Source organism: Hemiscyllium ocellatum, chromosome 17 (assembly GCF_020745735.1).
Source record: "Hemiscyllium ocellatum isolate sHemOce1 chromosome 17, sHemOce1.pat.X.cur, whole genome shotgun sequence".
NCBI lineage: Eukaryota > Metazoa > Chordata > Chondrichthyes > Orectolobiformes > Hemiscylliidae > Hemiscyllium > Hemiscyllium ocellatum.
Window position 1 is genome coordinate 33,868,110 of NC_083417.1, and position 18,558 is coordinate 33,886,667.

At 43.6% G+C, this 18,558-nt stretch overlaps 1 protein-coding gene across 1 annotated transcript in view; it reads left to right on the top strand.

Moving 5' to 3' along the window:
* The window catches only part of klhdc4 (kelch domain containing 4), an 89,867-nt gene that overhangs the window by 21,663 nt on the left and 49,646 nt on the right, over window positions 1-18,558 (top strand). Inside the window, exons 4-5 of the mRNA XM_060837655.1 lie at window positions 1,061-1,159; window positions 9,910-10,046. Coding sequence (XP_060693638.1) covers window positions 1,061-1,159; window positions 9,910-10,046 — 236 coding nt within the window. The remainder of the gene's footprint in view (window positions 1-1,060; window positions 1,160-9,909; window positions 10,047-18,558) is intronic.

Sequence of the window (18,558 nt, forward strand, 5' to 3'; positions counted from 1 at the left end):
TCTTGGTTTTGCTGTCTTCAAGCGCACAGGCATCTCCGGACAGAGACTGAAGTTTTCAGTTCACAAGCTCTAGATGTCTCTGGCCGCACTGCAGCTAAAGTTTGGTAGCAAACTGTAGCTCACCCAGTCCAAGGGCTATTACCAAGCAACATTTCCTTAATTCAGTGACTCATGTGGTCACTCAATCACTAAGTAACAATTTCACTGCTTCACAGAGCGCCATTGGTCTTGCAGTGTTGAAAAAGTATACCATGTGATTCTTCCTAGTTGCAAAACTCTCTTGCTGTTTCAGCTATATAGCAATATCTGCCTTCCATTTAGTTCATAGTTCAGAATGGAAGAACATGTGGTCCCTCCAAATGTAAGGGTAATATTAGAAATTATACATGCTTTGTGTGCACCTTTCAACACAGGTACTTCATATATTTGACAGTATAAGATATCCTTTCTAAACTAATGGACTTAATTAGAATTTTAAGAACTAATATCACAGCCTTTGATATCTGTTACCATTGCTGGGTGCTAAGGAACTGACGATGCACCCATCAGGTACGTCATCTCGTGTTTTTGTCGAATTACATGAATATTTGTGTATTATTTAACACTCTTAAAGCTTTCACCAAAAGAGAATATACTGAATGATTAATTTTTGGAATTTAAAAAAAAAGAATACTTTGTGTTGAACTGTGAAGTACATTTTACGAAACCTGTAAACTTTTTAAAAAAATTTCTACAAGTTGGTTTGGGAGGTTTTTGATCAGTACTGTTTCCTATTTTGAGTAACTTACTCTCTGGAAATATGAAATTCTCCTGGTAGAAAACTGATGGAAGTGGATTGTTTGCTTACCTCTCTTGCCATGATGTTGAAGGAACACAAGACTGATGGCTGTTCTGATCTTGTCAGTTTCCTGACAAGTTGATTTGTTTTAAAATTAGTCCAAGACATTTGTCTAGATTTAGAGAAAATTAAAGAATTATATATTTGTTAAGCTGTTCTGCATTGTTAGATGTCAAAGAGCAATACATAAAAGGCTTTGTTAACTTTTTTCTATTATTGCAGACTTTTCTCTACAATGAACTATATTTTTACAACATCAAGAAGAACTCATGGACAAAACTGGAAATCCCAAATTCACCAGCTCCTCGCTCTGCTCACCAGGTATATTTGAGTGAAGGAAAGTAGAGTGTATGAGAGCGACAACAATTTTTATTCTTTTTATAGTTTAGTCCTTCAGGCAATAATAATGACTGACTTGTTGTTATATGTGTATGCAATGCCAGCATATTGGGTGTATAGCTGCCTCCATCCTCCCCTTAATTACTGAGTCTACAGAGCCTACTTGGTTTAAAGTGGTGCAGGAAAACCATGAAGTAGTGTAACAAGAAGAGGCTGTTGTCTTAAAAAAGAAATTCGAGTAAAAAATGAGGTCTGCAGATGCTGGAGATCACAGCTGCAAATGTGTTGCTGGTCAAAGCACAGCAGGCCAGGCAGCATCTCAGGAATAGAGAATTCGACGTTTCGAGCATAAGCCCTTCATCAGGAATAAGAGAGAGAGCCAAGCCGGCTGAGATAAAAGGTAGGGAGGAGGGACTAGGGGGAGGGGCGATGGAGGTGAGATAGGTGGAAGGAGGTCAAGGTGAGGGTGATAGGCCGGAGTACTGTCTTTAATCTCTGATATGGCTAGGAATACTGTCTTTAATCTCTGATATGGCTAGGAATACTGTCTTTAATCTCTGATATGGCTAGGAATGCTGTCTTTAATCTCTGATATGGCTAGGAATACAGTAAGTACCAAAAACTTTCATGTACTTACCCCCACACTCGTGGCCCCTCAACTATTCCAGAACCTTCCACAGGCCTGTCGGACGCCATTACACGTGGCCTCCACAGCGCCCGCGGCACCAAAGGCCGCCGCCGACCGTGACGTCACTTCCGCCCCCACCGACCTCGGAGCTCCCGCGATCGCCGCCCCAACAACTGCCCCGGTGACCACCACACACACAACCGCTTCCACGATCGCCGACGGACCCGCGACCCACGCGGCCACCGGGAATGACCACCACCACTCCGTCGCCGCAACCATTTCTGCCCCTCCGGTTGCCGTCGGCGCAGCCACTTCCGCCCCCACTTACATCACTAACCTGCAGGAGCACAAATCCTCAGGTTTCCCCGCCCCCACGCCGTCTTTCGTCACCACACATAACCCCGCCCCCACGCCGTCTTTCGTCACTTCACGTAACCCTGCCCCCACGCTTATTTCCGTCACGACGCATGACCCCGCCCCCACATCAAGCAACGTCACCACGTCTAACTCCGCCCCTACTTTGATCTCTGTCCCCGCCCCTAACCCCGCCCCCAGCCCCAGCTCCAGTCCCACACCAGGTCCTAGCTCCCAGCCTTGCCGGATTTTCACCATCCCTCCAGATCTCCCCCTCTCTGAGGATGAAAGATCAGTCCTCAGCAGGGGCCTCACCTTCATTCCCCTACGCCCTCGGATTAATGAGTTCAACACGCGGCGAGATATTGAACAATTCTTCCGCCGCCTTCGCCTCCGTGCCCACTTTCACAACCAAGACTCCCGCCCACCCTCTGACGACCCCTTCTCCCGCCTCCAACACACCCCATCCACCTGGACACCCCGTGCTGGCCTCCTACCCGCCCTCGACCTCTTTATAGCCAACTGCCGCCGTGACATTAACCGACTCAACCTGTCCACCCCTCTCACCCACTCCAACCTCTCACCCTCAGAACGTGCAGCCCTCCACTCCCTCCGCTCCAATCCCAACCTCACCATCAAACCCGCAGACAAGGGAGGCGCGGTGGTAGTTTGGCGCACTGACCTGTATACCGCTGAAGCCAAACGCCAGCTCGCGGACGCCTCCTCTTATCGCCCCCTTGACCACGACCCCACCTCCCACCACCAAACCATCATCTCCCAGACCATCCAGGACCTCTTCACCTCAGGGGATCTCCCATCCACCGCCTCCAACCTCATAGTCCCACAACCCCGCACCGCCCGTTTCTACCTCCTGCCCAAAATCCACAAACCTGCCTGCCCCGGCCGACCCATTGTCTCAGCCTGCTCCTGCCCCACCGAACTCATCTCCCAATACCTCGACACGGTCCTGTCCCCTTTAGTCCAAGAACTCCCCACCTACGTTCGGGACACCACCCACGCCCTCCACCTCCTCCAGGATTTTCGCTTCCCCGGTCCCCAACGCCTTATTTTCACTATGGACATCCAGTCCCTGTACACCTCCATCCCCCATCACGAAGGACTCAAAGCCCTCCGCTTCTTCCTTTCCCGCCGCACCAACCAGTACCCTTGCACTGACACCCTCCTTCGACTGACTGAACTGGTCCTCACCCTGAATAACTTCTCTTTTCAATCCTCCCACTTCCTCCAAACTAAAGGAGTTGCCATGGGCACCCGCATGGGCCCCAGCTATGCCTGCCTCTTCGTAGGATATGTGGAACAGTCCATCTTCCGCAACTACACTGGCACCACCCCCCACCTTTTCCTCCGCTACATCGATGACTGTATCAGCGCTGCCTCGTGCTCCCACGAGGAGGTTGAACAGTTCATCAACTTTACTAACACCTTCCATCCCGACCTGAAATTCACCTGGACTGTCTCAGACTCCTCCCTCCCCTTCCTAGACCTTTCCATTTCTATCTCGGGCGACCGACTCAACACAGACATCTATTATAAACCGACTGACTCCCACAGCTACCTGGACTACACCTCCTCCCACCCTGCCCCCTGTAAAAACGCCATCCCATATTCCCAATTCCTTCGTCTCCGCCGCATCTGCTCCCAGGAGGACCAATTCCAACACCGCACAACCCAGATGGCCTCCTTCTTCAAGGACCGCAGATTCCCCCCAGACGTGATCGACGATGCCCTCCACCGCATCTCCTCCACTTCCCGCTCCTCCGCCCTTGAGCCCCGCTCCTCCAACCGCCACCAAGACAGAACCCCACTGGTTCTCACCTACCACCCCACCAACCTGCGCATACAACGTATTATCCGCCGCCATTTCCGCCACCTCCAAACGGACCCCACCACCAAGGATATATTTCCCTCCCCTCCCCTATCAGCGTTCCGCAAGGACCACTCCCTTCGTGACTCCCTTGTCAGATCCACACCCCCCACCAACCCAACCTCCACCCCCGGCACCTTCCCCTGCAACCGCAGGAAATGTAAAACTTGCGCCCACACCTCCACACTCACTTCCCTCCAAGGCCCCAAGGGATCCTTCCATATCCGCCACAAGTTCACCTGTACCTCCACACACATCATCTATTGCATCCGCTGCACCCGATTTGGCCTCCTCTATATTGGTGAGACAGGCCGCTTACTTGCGGAACGCTTCAGAGAACACCTCCGGGCCGCCCGAACCAACCAACCCAATCACCCCGTGGCTCAACACTTTAACTCTCCCTCCCACTCCACCGAGGACATGCAGGTCCTTGGACTCCTCCACCGGCAGAACACAACAACACGACGGCTGGATGAGGAGCGCCTCATCTTCCGCCTGGGAACCCTCCAACCACAAGGTATGAATTCAGATTTCTCCAGTTTCCTCATTTCCCCTCCCCCCACCCTGTCTCAGTCGGTTCCCTCAACTCAGCACCGCCCTCCTAACCTGCAATCCTCTTCCTGACCTCTCCGCCCCCACCCCACTCCGGCCTATCACCCTCACCTTGACCTCCTTCCACCTATCCCACCTCCATCGCCCCTCCCCCTAGTCCCTCCTCCCTACCTTTTATCTTAGCCTGCTTGGCTCTCTCTCTTATTCCTGATGAAGGGCTTATGCTCGAAACGTCGAATTCTCTATTCCTGAGATGCTGTCTGGCCTGCTGTGCTTTGACCAGCAACACATTTGCAGCTTAAAAAAGAAATTGTTTGTTTCCACGATAGCAATCTGATATAAGTTCCTACACATTAAATTAGCAGAATTAATACTAAGATAGTTTGGAGACCTAGGATAACAGTTTTATGACCTTCAAGATCCTACAATGTTCTGTCTTTCCCTCGTTCAAGCCCTTTTAACATCATCAGATTGGGTGTATGCTTCGTGCTATCTTCAACATTACTCCTTTCAGAACTGTTCCCTTACATACATTATCTCATATCTTAACACCTTCTGTCCTTTCCACCCCTTCGCTCATTCAGTCCACCAGACTTTCTTACCAATATTAACATTTATAGATTTGTATATTTAATTACAATTGCCACAACTCCTCCTACCCCAAGCTTCTGACTTATAAATTCATATTTATAACTAAATTTATATAATATTTATATTATATTTATATAATTTATAGACTTATAATTATATATAGTGATATTATATATTATAAATTATAAATTCGGGTCATCTGGAAGTTCGACCTTTCCTCTAGACTGCATTCACATTGATTTTAATAGATTGATAGATAGATCTTTGACTTGAGGCCTCTTGATCTTGATTCTCTTCTGGATCTTGTGAAGTCTGCAAAGCTTCTCTGCACGGGAGAATCTTTTATCTCTTGGATAACCTTAGCAGAGGATGTAGTTCCTGCTGAGCTAGGCAAATGATCCATTAAGAGAAAGTGAGGACTGCAGATGCTGGAGACCAGAGTTGAAAAATGTGATGCTGGAAAAACACAGCAGGCTAGGCAGCATCCGAGGAGCAGGAGAATCGGTGTTTCGGGCATAAGCCCTTCTTCAAATGCAAACAAGATCCATTACCTCATCTGGAGTGCCTTAAATCTCCTGAAGTTCCTTTGAAGAGCAACCCTTGCCTGCTGAAGCGTGTAGTTGTCCCACATCATCATTTGGGGAATTTTTTTTTATCTCATGGAAAAAACATTTGCACTGATGAAATTTTGTTTGAAGAGTCTAGAATTTCTGAGCTTAGCAGTTTTTATGTTGACAATACTGTGGATCTTGTTCCAGATAATTTCTTCTTGACAGTGTCCTGAATCTGTGCATTTTGTACTTCTCACCTCAGTAGTTGCTTCCATGGAGTCTTATATGCATTGGTGAGCTATAGCCTCATCAGATACAGTGTCAATCAAATACGAAATGTGTGTTTATTTGTTCAGTTTCTGATTTAGTATCTAGTTTAGAAACAATTCTATATGGTAAAATAACTATTTTCTCCAAGGTGTACTGTGTCAATTTGGTCCATCTCTGAAATTGAATTGTCCTGGCAATATTATTTCTCTTGCCATTTCTTCCTAATGTGATTATTTTTCTTCTTTTAAAGATTTTCAATTCTTCAATGTCTCGATGCTGCTTTACTCTTGTTCCTATGAAAGCTTTTAATCCTGCAGAATATTGTTGGTGCTTTATTCTCTTTGTCTCAGACACTTCAAATTTTCTGTATAGAAATCCTGTTTTATTTTACTTAAAACCTTTTAACTGTACAGTTCATCATGTTTCCCTGTACAGATTACTTTTATGGCTAAAATAGAGGTTTCCCACCTTCTTGCAAGCATTTGCACTCTTAAAAACAATTTCCAGCCTTTTCTCTGACTTTATTGAATACATCCTGCTGCCTTGCAAATAAATCCTTTTCTTTTAACAGTTTTCCATTTATGTTGCTGACAGTACTTCTAATCATGCCTGTTGCCTTACAGTTTTAATAAAAATTTGTGTCTGCCTTAATGGCTACTCAATTCATTCAATCCCAGTTTCTGCAGACTTAATAATTTCTCTCCCCACAATTTCAATTTTGGATCACCTGCTCTTAGTGCAACCTAAATAGTTACTTTTCTTTACTACTTTTATTAGACTTTGCTGTTTATGCTTCTAAATTTCTATTTTATTACTTTAATTTTGGCTTGGTGACAATCCTGGTGCTACAAGCTCTTTAAATTCTATGATCATTAATTTGCCTTATTGCAGCTGTGCCATGTGGTGTCTGTCCACTATGTCAGCAGCACTAATGCTCTACTGTAAGTATTTCTTTTACTTCTCGCTTTTTCAATCTGTAACTATGTGCTGTTTAGTCTTTTAAACTTTTTCCCTTGACCATCAAGAATCTCAACTCATGGAGCTTTTGACATTTGTTCACTCATTGGCTGAACTAAAACTCAGGATCATTCCCACAGAGTGCTGACATCCGATGCAATCTATAAGTGCCTTGGAGTGAGTGCTGCTCCAGTTCCATGGAGTTCCAAGCTCATGGTTGCTTCTATGCTTCTCTTTCCAGGTTTGAAATGTTTTTAGTATTGACTGTGGATACTTCTTTATCGATCTGGCTAGGAGGTTGAGTCTTGCTAGCTCTTTGATTGTTCAGGTCCTTCTGTTGCTGGCTAACTGCCGGAGCCCTCCTAAAGATATAACTGGAAATTTATTTTAGGTTCAATGGAGTTAATTCTATACAGTTAAATTGGATTTCAATTTACACTGTCGCTGCCCAAGTCATATTAGCATGTGGAAGAAGTTTTCCTCCTCTCTCTACAAGAATCTCAGGGAGTCCCTCTTCCCACTGCAACTCCCAGGTCATTTCCTCTGCCCTGAAGCTCTTACTCTATGCTACTTCCTCTCCACCCCCACCCTCCTCTCATTTATCTCTCCACCCTGCAGGCACTCTGCCTCTATTCCTGATGAAGGACTTTTGCCCGAAACGGCAATTTTCCTGCTCCTCGGATGCTGCCTGAACTGCTGTGCTTTTCCAGCACTACTCTAATCTAGAGTCTGGTTTCCAGCATCTGCAGTTCTTGTTTTTATCATATTAACACGTAGCAAATGGTTGCCACCATCTTATTTTACAGACTGGTACTCAGGGTTGAGAGTGTGATGCTGGAAAAGCATAGCAGGTCAGGCATCATCCGAGGAGCGGGAGAATCAGCATTTCGGGCTTAAGCCCTCCATCAGGAGTTGATAATATGACTGTTACACAGGGCCTACTTGGCCTGAATTGGTGAAGGAAAGCTGCTAGGTAATTTAAAGGGAAGGGCTGTGTCTTAAAAAGAGTTAGCTTGTTGTATGACAGCAACTAGACACAAAGTACTTTAGGAAGATAGACATTGTTATGAAGATTGGGAGTCATAAAGTTGGAGCAGAAATGGAAATTACAGGCACCAATGCTTCCCCAGGCTATGGCCCAACTCCTGATGCACGCAAAGAGGGCTTTGCTAGAGCCCAGGACCTTGTCATAAAACAGTCTTCAGCATTAACTTTTTTAGAACCATTACATTATTCAATAATAATGTGTGATGTTTTACCTGTGAAAAAAGTTTTGTCATTTTTATCTTATCATTGGAATTTCTCACAGTTTCAAAAATTCTTTACTTTTAACGTGATTCCAACTAATATTTTGAAACATATAGGGGGTGGGGGGGGAAGGTGGTGGCATGGAGATTGGTGCTGAGGGGAAGATAGCTGAGAATGAAGGTGGGGGCGAAGGTGATAGGTTAGAGAGGAGGGTGGAGCGGATAGATGGGAAGCAAAATGGACAGGTCAAGAGGGCATGCTGAGTTGGAATGTTGGATCTGGGAAAAGGTGGGGGGAGGGGAATGAGGAAACTGATGAAATCCACATCGATCCTGTGTGGTTGGAGGGTCCGAAGGCAGAAGATGAGGCTTTCTTTCTCCAGGCATTTGGTGGCAAAAGTTTAATGATGGAGGAGGCCCAGGGGACCTGCATGTCCTTGGGGGAGCACTTGAACTCTCCCTCCCACTCCCCTAAGGACATGCAGGTTCTGGGCCTTCTCCATTGTCAAACCCTTACCACCCAATGCCTGGAGGAAAAATACCTCATCTTCCACTTTGGGACTGTCCAACCACATGGGATCAATGTAGATTTCACCAGTTTCCTTTTTTCCCCTCTCCCCATGTTATCCCTGGTCCACCCTTCCAACTCGGCGCCGCCCTCTTGACCTGTCCTATCTGTCCATCTTCCTTCCCAGCTATCCACTCCACCCTCCTCTCTGACGTACCACCTTCACCCCCACATTCTACCTATCACATTCTACCTATCACATTCTCAGCTACCTTCCTGCCAACTTCACCCTGCCCTCCCATTTATCTCTCAGCCCCCTCGTCACCAGCCTCATTCCTGATGAAGACCTTATGCTGGAAACTTCGATCTTCTTGCTCCTCAGATACTGCCTGCACAGCTGTACTTTTCCAGCACCGCATTCTTGATTTGAAGAAATTAGCGTCAAATTATGGTATTGATCAAATTCTCAATTTCAGTATTGACTGACATATTCCTTTAAAAACTTGCAGCATGAGATCGAGTTTTAATTTTGCTTGTGGAGAGTTTCTGTTGGGCTTAGATCAGGAGCTGAGAATATGACTTTTAATTAATTGTGCAAAGTTCTGGTCACTACACAGGAGAATGGAGGAGGTTTTGGAGAAAGTACAGAAAAGGTTTATCAGGAGGTTGCCTGGTTTGGAGGAAATTAGTGATGAGGAGAGATATGGATGAACTTAGTTTGTTTTCACTTGAACATCGGAGACTGAGGGACGACTTTATGGAGATTTACTAAATTGTGAGAGTTATGATTGGAGTGGATAGTCAGGAGTCTTTTTACTGGAGTAGAAATGTCAATTACAAGGTAACATAGATTAAAGGTTAAAGTGGAAACGTTTTAGAAGAGATGTGAGAGACAAAGTTTTTACATACAGAGTAGCAGGTGCTAGAATGTGCTGTCAGAGGAAATGGTAGTAGCAAATATGTGGCCAGTCGAAGGCCTGTTCCAGGTTCTATACTGTTCTTTGTTGTTCTTCTTTGTTAAAGTAACAATGAAACATTTACTTCCCAACAGATAAAAATTGTATCCGTTCATCATGGATTGTCATTATCATATGTTGTGTTGCCATCCTTTCTCCAATAGTTCTTAAGAATTTAGTATAAAACAGTGTTTTGCAGGTGCTAGTGTAACATTATTTTGTTACCATGATAGGCTGTGGTGGTACCTCAAGACGGTGGACAACTTTGGGTGTTTGGAGGAGAATTTGCATCTCCTAATGGTGAACAATTTTACCATTATAAGGATCTTTGGGTGCTATATCTTGCAACGAAAACATGGGAACAAATCAAGTAAGTACTATTTTGTGTAGTCACATGATTAAGAAAAGGTTTCATTTGTTTTCCTTATGCATTATTGCTATATTTTTTTACCAGGGTTGAATCTTGTGGCTAGTCTTGCCACAATTGATTTCCGACACCACAGATACATCACTGTGCTGAACAGTAGTTCAGTAGTTCTACAGGGCTTGGACTGGAAACTACCTTTGCTTTTATTTTTCAAGACGTATGTTTTCTTTCATAGACATTGCTTAGTAAATTGTTAATGGATGGTAGGTCAGAAGATGCAAAAGTAAAGCTAGAAATTGTGTTTTTTCTTTATATAGAAAGTATTAAAGATACTCTCTGGGCTTTAGATCAGTACAGCAGACCACGTTGCACTGGCATTTAACTTCCAGTCCTTGGCTCCATACTGTGCTAGTGGGACACCTTGCTGGGAGGCTGCTGCAGGTGGCCAGAAGACTCCTATGAGAGGAGGCCACTGTGCATTGCCGGGTAGTTGCCGAGCCGGGAGGTTGCTGTGAAAGGATACTGCACAATGGTGGGATGATGCTACAGGAGGCTGCTGCACCAGGCTGGGGGTCATTGCTGAAGGCCAGAAATCATCACTTGCCGGCAGGGGATCATTGCTCCTCACCAGAGGTCACTGTAGATCAGTACTCATCATTGGAGACTGGGAGTTGAAGGGGGGAAAAAAAACCTGGAGGTAGAGAAAAAGAGTAGGTGGAGTGGATTGCTCTGGCTGGAGCACCCTATTCTGCTGCTATCTTGCAATGGAGGAACATGGAACAGAGGAAGTAGTAGAGCCAAGTACAATTACAATATTTAAAAGGCGTTTGGACAGGTAGATGGATAGGAAATGTTTAGAAGATTATGAGCCAAATGCAGGCAAATGGGACTGTGCAGTTTAGGAAGCCATGTCGGCATGGATGAGTTGGGCCGAAGGGCTCTATGACTTCTTAAAGCTTATACATAATCTACAGTGCATAAGTCAGAAATGTGGTTGCATACTCTCCACTTGCCTGGATAGAGCAACTCCTACAACCGACAAGAAGCTTAACACCATCCAGGAAAAAGCTTGATGGACACTTCATCCGCCATCTTCCAAAACATTCACTTTGCCACAGATGCTGAGTGGCAGCAACGTGTCTCATTGAGAGGATGTGCTGCAACAAGTCACCAAGGCTCCTTTGAAACCATCTTCTATACCTGCAACCACTGTCAATGTGAGGGCGAGGGTGGCAGATGCATGGGAGCACTACCTCTTGCAAGTTTCCTTCTAAGCCACACACCATTTTGAATTGGAACTGTGTGTTCTTTCTGTTCCTTTACTATGCTTGGATCAAACTCCTTTCCAAGCAGCACTGTATGGTGATCAATATACCAAGGACAGCAGCAATTCAAGAATGCTGCCCATCACTTTCTGAAGGGCAATTAGGGAAGGGCAGCAGAAGTTGGTATAGCCAGTGGCACCTATATCCCATGAATGAATTTACAAATAAGTTGTCTTGTGTAAAATTGAAGTTGTTTATTAATAATTTGGAAAATGAAATGAAGATATATATTTCGTAAGCAAAAGTTCTTTACAAATGTAATTTCCAATCCTTTTTTTAGATTAGATAAGATTCTCTAGAATGTGGAAACAGGCCCTTCAGCCCAACAAGTCCACGCCAACCCTCTGAAGAGTAACCCACCCCACCTCTGACTAATGCACCCAACAACTATGGACAATTTAGCATGGCCAATTCACCTGACCTGCACATATTTGGAATGTGGGAGGAAACCGGAGTACGCAGAGGAAACCCACGAGACACTGGGAGAATGTGCAAACTCCACACACACAGTCGCCCAAGGCTGGAATCAAACGTGGGATCCTGGCGCTGTGAGGCAGCAGTGCTAACCACTGAGCCACCGTGCCATCCCAGTGTTGACTAGCCATCACCCACCAGAGATGGATTAGGAATAATTAATAGAATACAAGTAAAAAAAACCCACATGTAACAGTCAATTATCCCTAGATTTGATTCTGTTTCTAAGGTGATGCAAGAGTTGAATTATTTACTTAGTTGAACATTCTTGTGACATGGTAGACAAGCACGCCTGTACATGCTTAGGCATTAGATAGAATCTACCCATGTTCTTTTTGCATGTAATCTATTCAGGTCGCAATAGGGTGCTAATGGAGGAACAGTTCTATTGACCGAGATTGTTACTGTCTTGTGGCTGTGCAGCAGAAAAACACTATTGAATTTATTTGCACCTAAGAAAATGATCATAACCTTAAAATAATCTTGTTTTTGATATTGAAATCTCACTATTATCACTTGTGAAGTTTTTTGCTGTTGTTTGGATTGATTTGCACATTTTAGGGAGTAATGTAAATTTGGTTGAACCCCTGCAAAGTGACAGAAATACTATTATTGTGTTATTGAATGATATTGAAGCATCAAATATCTGTGCATTGAAGTGTTCCATAACCATGATGAAAATGTGGAACTCTGCCACATGGACTGGAGATAGCATTGGTGCATTCCACGGAACCTGGTTGGATGTGTGAGGGAGTAGGATATAGAGGTATCCAAACTTAAGTGGGAATGTGGCAGCAATTCATGTGAACTATAAATACTAACATAGACAGGTTAAACTTCATGACCTGTTTCTGAGCTGCTGATTCTATATAATTTAAATAAATGTATGTATGATATTGTAAACCCCCCAAAAAGTTGTCCAGGTTATGTTGATTTGGTTTTGCAGATATAAATTTACTGTTTTTAATACAAAATGCTTTATAAATTCTCAATTGTCACATTGCCTTACATTTTTAGATAAGTTTGTCTGGGGGTCAAAATTACATATGTGGCTTACAAAAAAACTGCCTGTTGTAAATTTCTCAAGTTTTTGATCAAGTTACTTCCATCTAGATTTGAATCAATGTAATGCCAATACCAGAACATCTGTTACAAAAACTGAAAAAATTCATGCAGAATCTTCATCTGACCTATTCAGTTTCTCCAGCAATTTCTGCTTTTGTTTCAGATCTCCAGTGTACGCAGTTCTTTGTTTTATTGTACCTGCACATCTGCATTGCTATAATCCTGTTCAAATATTTGAATTACCCTCACTGCTAGGTTGCTTGGAGAAATCTTTCATTGGAACATGTTCAGGTCTCCAAAAGGTGTGTGGGCGGTTAACAGCCCTGAAGATTTGTTTGGTTGGAAATAATATAAAAATAGCCTGTAATTTTCAATGATTCAGAGCTCTTTCCTGTTGGCTGTTGAAATTGTTTGTGTTGCCATCAGCTGCTTGACAATGCTGCACTAATTGCATTGTTCCTGTAAAATACAAGCAACTGAATAAATGTAATACTGGATTATTATCAAGGAAAATAAACATTAAGAAATAATCATTGGAGCAAAATAATTTTTAAATGCAGTTCCATGTGAAGAAAAAGTAACACACAGATTCAGAACACTGGACAATGTGTACAATTGGGTCGAATTATTCCTTCATATCTGATGGTGTAATCTGGTCTGAATCAACTGAAACAGTGCAGAAGTGCAGGAAACGTTAAATGTGCCTGAGTTAAGGCCAAATCGATTTGAGCTCCAGTTTCTGCAATGTGTTATATGAATTCAAGATCAAGTTCACCCAAATCTGTTCTTTTCCATGGCATTGATCATGTCAACATTGTGAATTTGTGCACTTTGCATTTGTTCAAGATTATTTTAAGGTTATGATCATTTTCTTAGGTGCAGATATGCACAGTATAAGGCTTTCCATATCAAAAAAATGTTAATTTGCTAAGGAACTATTGTGCTCTTTGAAAATGGTGAATGGTTCAGCTTTTTTACAAGTCATTTTCAGTCATTTTAAAAGATTACAGGCATTGGACTGACACCTTTCAACTATTGTTATTTTTGTGTGATAAATCTGTTTTCAGCTATGTTACTCAAGTTAGGTACCAGTCTGCATCAAGCAAGACTTTTAATGGAACAAAAGATTAATGGTTACATTTTGATACACATTTTGGGTTGGGCAGTATAATTTCTGCTGTACTTTGGCCATAATTTACTGTTTGAACCCAAGACAGAAATTCTGTTCCAATATTTTGTATCAGAACAGAATGCTCATCACTTTGTAATTAGGATCTTTGCAAGCAGAGTGTTACAGACTCAGATGACAAGGTTCCCTACTTAAATTGAGAAAACACAAGTGATTTGTTAAATGAAGTCCTGTGTGGCAGGAAGCCAACATAAACTCAACACACTATATTTTCATTTGTGTTTAAGTTTCAATTATTGTGCTTGGCATTAATGCACTGCATCTGATGCTAATCACTTTGCTTTGTTATTCAGCTGTTGGGGCATGCTGATACAATATAATTTCTTTATTCTAACCTTTTCACACTGCAGGCCAAGTGTCCCCTGTAATTTAACCTTGCCTTACAGTAACACACTCTCTGTTCTTATCCTTGATCCAGACACTTGCTGTGCACAATATTGACTAGGTCCTTTCTCCTGCCTCCCTTGCATTCCTTTGTATGCCATTTCCCTTAGCTCTGCCCTACCAGTTTGGAAAGATATCTCCGTATGTGCAGATCTTTCATTGTGTACTGGAAGAAAGCAGAGAGCAGAGATCGGGTTCAATTACAGGGAAGAGAACGAGATTGAACTGTTTGCAGCCCCTGAGCGGGCCCCAGTTGGAAACCATTTCTCTTTGGGATTTAATAACATCTGTGAACAGGTTGATTAGGAAACATATACTACATGGCGATGTATCTCTGAACCAAAAGACCTGAGTTCAGAGGGGTGTAATAACATTTTCAAACAGGATGATCTTAAAAAACAATCCCCATAATTAGCGTGAGATAGGATCCCTGTTGAAGTGGCCAATCAAAGGTTTCTATTTTGAGAAGCATAGTAGGTTGCAGTGGAAAGTAACTAAAAAGGCATTTCAACCTGAAGGTACACTCTCATCAATTTTTTAAAAATTGAAGTGGAACAAACAAATGTAGCCAGCCCACCACGATCGTGTGTTGGAAAGTAGATCATTTACAACTTTGCACACTTGGCATAACCTGTACATCTAGCTGGAGCGTTGCTTCACCCCAGAACCCCAGCCTGCAGCTAGGTACATTCACTCAGTCATACTGCTACCTTCCAGTACCTTTTGGGGAACTGAAGCTGACTGAAAAATCCTGTCTGGCCTCCTTCAACTTGGGTTAGCAAGGCTTTTAATGAGCCAAATTGTCTGCCTATTTCATAGGTGCTAATTCCCCAACAACCTCAAGCCTACCTTGACAAAATTAATTTGAATCAGGAATGGAGATGTCAAGAAACTGGCAGACTGATTGTTGATGGTTTTTTCAAGACCCCCAACACCTTCTGTTCCAACCCTCAGCAGGGCTGCACAATTCAATCTAGTAGGTAGGTGTACATACCCTGAAAGCTTATATTTTTGGTGGTTAATATCAGGTAAAGCCAACCGATAGCTGTTTTTCAGGAGTGGGGCAGTTGACTGAGACTAGGGCTGAAGAGGGGGACTACAAGGAGTCATTGAGTATTGAGAGGACCAAAAGAATATATTTGTGAATTTCATATTGATCCTTACAATAGAGTAACAGAGAGTTTGGCCAGTAAAGCCACAGTGGCTGGGATGAAGAAATGGGGAGGCTCTGAAACAGCAACAAGCTGCAAGAGGAATAATTTAGATTAGATTAGATTACTTAGTGTGGAAACAGGCCCTTCGGCCCAACAAGTCCACACCGACCCTCCGAACAGCAACTCACCCAGACCCATTCCCCTACGTTTATCCCTTCACCTAACACTATGGGCAATTTAGCATGGCCACTTCACCTGACCTGCACATCTTTGGACTGTGGGAGGAAACCCATGCGGACACGGGGAGAATGTGCAAACTCGGCACAGACAGTTGCCTGAGGTGGGAATTTAACCCGGGTCTCTGGTGCTGTGAGGCAGCAGTGCTAACCACTGTGCCATCGTGCAACAGGCTCAAAGGGCTGAATGGGCTACTCCTGTTTCTTTCAGATATGGGAAGGCCTACCTTGGCAGTGAAAATCCTGGCCTTTGTGTTTTGCTTAACATACTATGACAGTTAAAGTGTACTGTTAAGACGGATACTATTTTAGTGTTCTGAATGCAAACGGAAAGACTTGTTGAATCTAGAGACAGATAGTTGAATTCAGATGGAAACTGATATTTTGGAGATGTAGAACTCTTGTAATAATGACCATATCTGTAGAAAGCTTTGCAATTCTTATGGTTTTGTTTGCAAAGATCCCATGATGGTTTGTAATACTTGGGTGGGTGAAAAAGAAATTTAACTCTATTTGTTATTTCTCATGAAATTCTAAGCATCTCTGTAAATAAGGCATTCACAATCTTGCTATGCATATCAACTAAAGGAAATAATCCTCCTTTGTGGCATCATACTTTCCAACAGGAAGTCTTTTCACTTGGGGTAGATTTATTTTTCCTATAAGCCATCTGAGTTACGCTATTAAGGATAGCATTACAGATAATCAGTTATTGAATATGCATGAATGAATTTGTAGGAAAGAATAGAAGCCTAAGCATATTGAAGTTTATGAAAACCTTTAAGGAAAATCAGGAATCAAATTAGAGGATATTTCTTCATTTTAATTTTACATTGTAGATATGTAACTTGATATTAATATCAATGATTTAATCCCTGTTTTCTCTGTTACAGTTAATTCACTTTTGAGTCATGTCCTATAGGAGCCCTACCTGAGTATGACAGCTTTATTTTATGTGGCATTTTTAACAAGAATTTAAATAGCTAGGACAAACAGTTTTAACTTAAAACCTAGACTTTAGAGACAAAGCACAAGAAGGCAGATTGCTACCTGAATGGCTGTAAATTGGGAGAGAAGAGAGTGCAGTGGGACCTGGGTGTCCTCGTGTTCCAGTCGCTGAAGATAGGTATGCAAATGCAGCAGATGGTAAAGAAGGCAAATGGTATATTGGCCTTCAGTGTGAGAGGTTGAGTACAGGAGCAGGGATGTGTTGTTGCAGTTATACAGCCCTTATCGAGGCCACGCCTAGAATATTGTGTGCAATTTTGGTCTCCTTTTCTGAGGAAGGGTGCTGTTGCTCTTGAGATCGTGCAGCAAAAGTTTACTAGGCTGCTTCTGGGGATGGTGGGACTGATTGAAGAGAGATTGATGAGGTTAGGATTGTTTTTGCTGGAGATCAGACAATTGAGGGAGGATCTCCTAGAGATTTATAAAATTCTAACAGGACTAGGCAGAGTGGAGTCAAGAGTGTGGTGCTGAAAAAGCACAGCAGGTCAGGCAACTTCTAAAGAACAGGAGAATCGACGTTTCGGCAAAAGCCCTTCATCAGGAATGAGGTTGGAACCTTGTGGGGAGTGGGGTGGTGGAAAGATAAATGGGAGGGGTCTGGGGCTGGGCGGAGATAGCTGAGAGTGCGATAGGTGGATGGAGGTGGGAATAATGGTGGTAGGTCCCTCCTTTCCCCCACCTCCATCCATCTATCGCACTCTCAGCAATCTCCCCACAGCCCTCCCATTTATCTCTCAACACCGAGGCTCCCAGCCTCATTTCCTGATGAAGGATTTTTGCCTGAAATGCCAATTTTCCTGCTCCTCAGATGTTCCCTGACCTGTGCTTTTCCAGCACCACAATCTTGATTCTTATCGCTAGCATCTGTAATACTCACTTTCACCTAGACAGGGTGAGTGCAGGGAGGATGTTCCCGATGATGGGTGTGTCCAGAACCAGGGGTCACAGTCTGAGGATTCGGGGTGGACCATTTAGGATGGAGATGAGAAGGTGTTTCTTTACCCAAAGAGTGGTGAGCCTGTGGAACTCATTACCACAGGAAATAGTTGATGCCAGAACATGGAATGTGTTCATGAGGCAGCTAGATATAACATTTGGGGCACATGGGTTTGAAGGTTATGGGGAGAAAGCATTATTAGGCTATTGAGTTGGATGATCAGCCATCACCATGATGAATGAGCCAAATGGCCTAACCTGCTCTTATCTTCTATGTTTCTATGTCTCTCTTACATAGCTTGTAGTTCCTGGAACAGTTGACTGTTAGCCTGAAGCCAGAGTATATATCTTGAGATCTGACACCCCACATTAATCATTGCTGACTAGGAATCGCTTACATTTTTATCCACAATCATTGGCATAGAATCCCTACAGTATGGAAGCAGGCTATTCAGTCCATCAAATCTACAACAGCCCTCCAAAGAGCATCCCATCCGGACCCACCCATCCTCGTAACCCTGCATTTCCCATGGTTAATCCACCTAGCCTGTACATCCCCAGACACTATGGGCAATTTAGCATAGCCAATCCACCTACCCCTGCCCATCTTTGGACTGTGGGAAGAAATTGGAACACTTTGAAAAAGCTCATGCAAACACCAAGAGAAAATACAATCTTCACACAGACAATTACCGAAGGGTGGAATTAAACCAGAACCCCTAACACTATGAGGCAGCAGTGCTA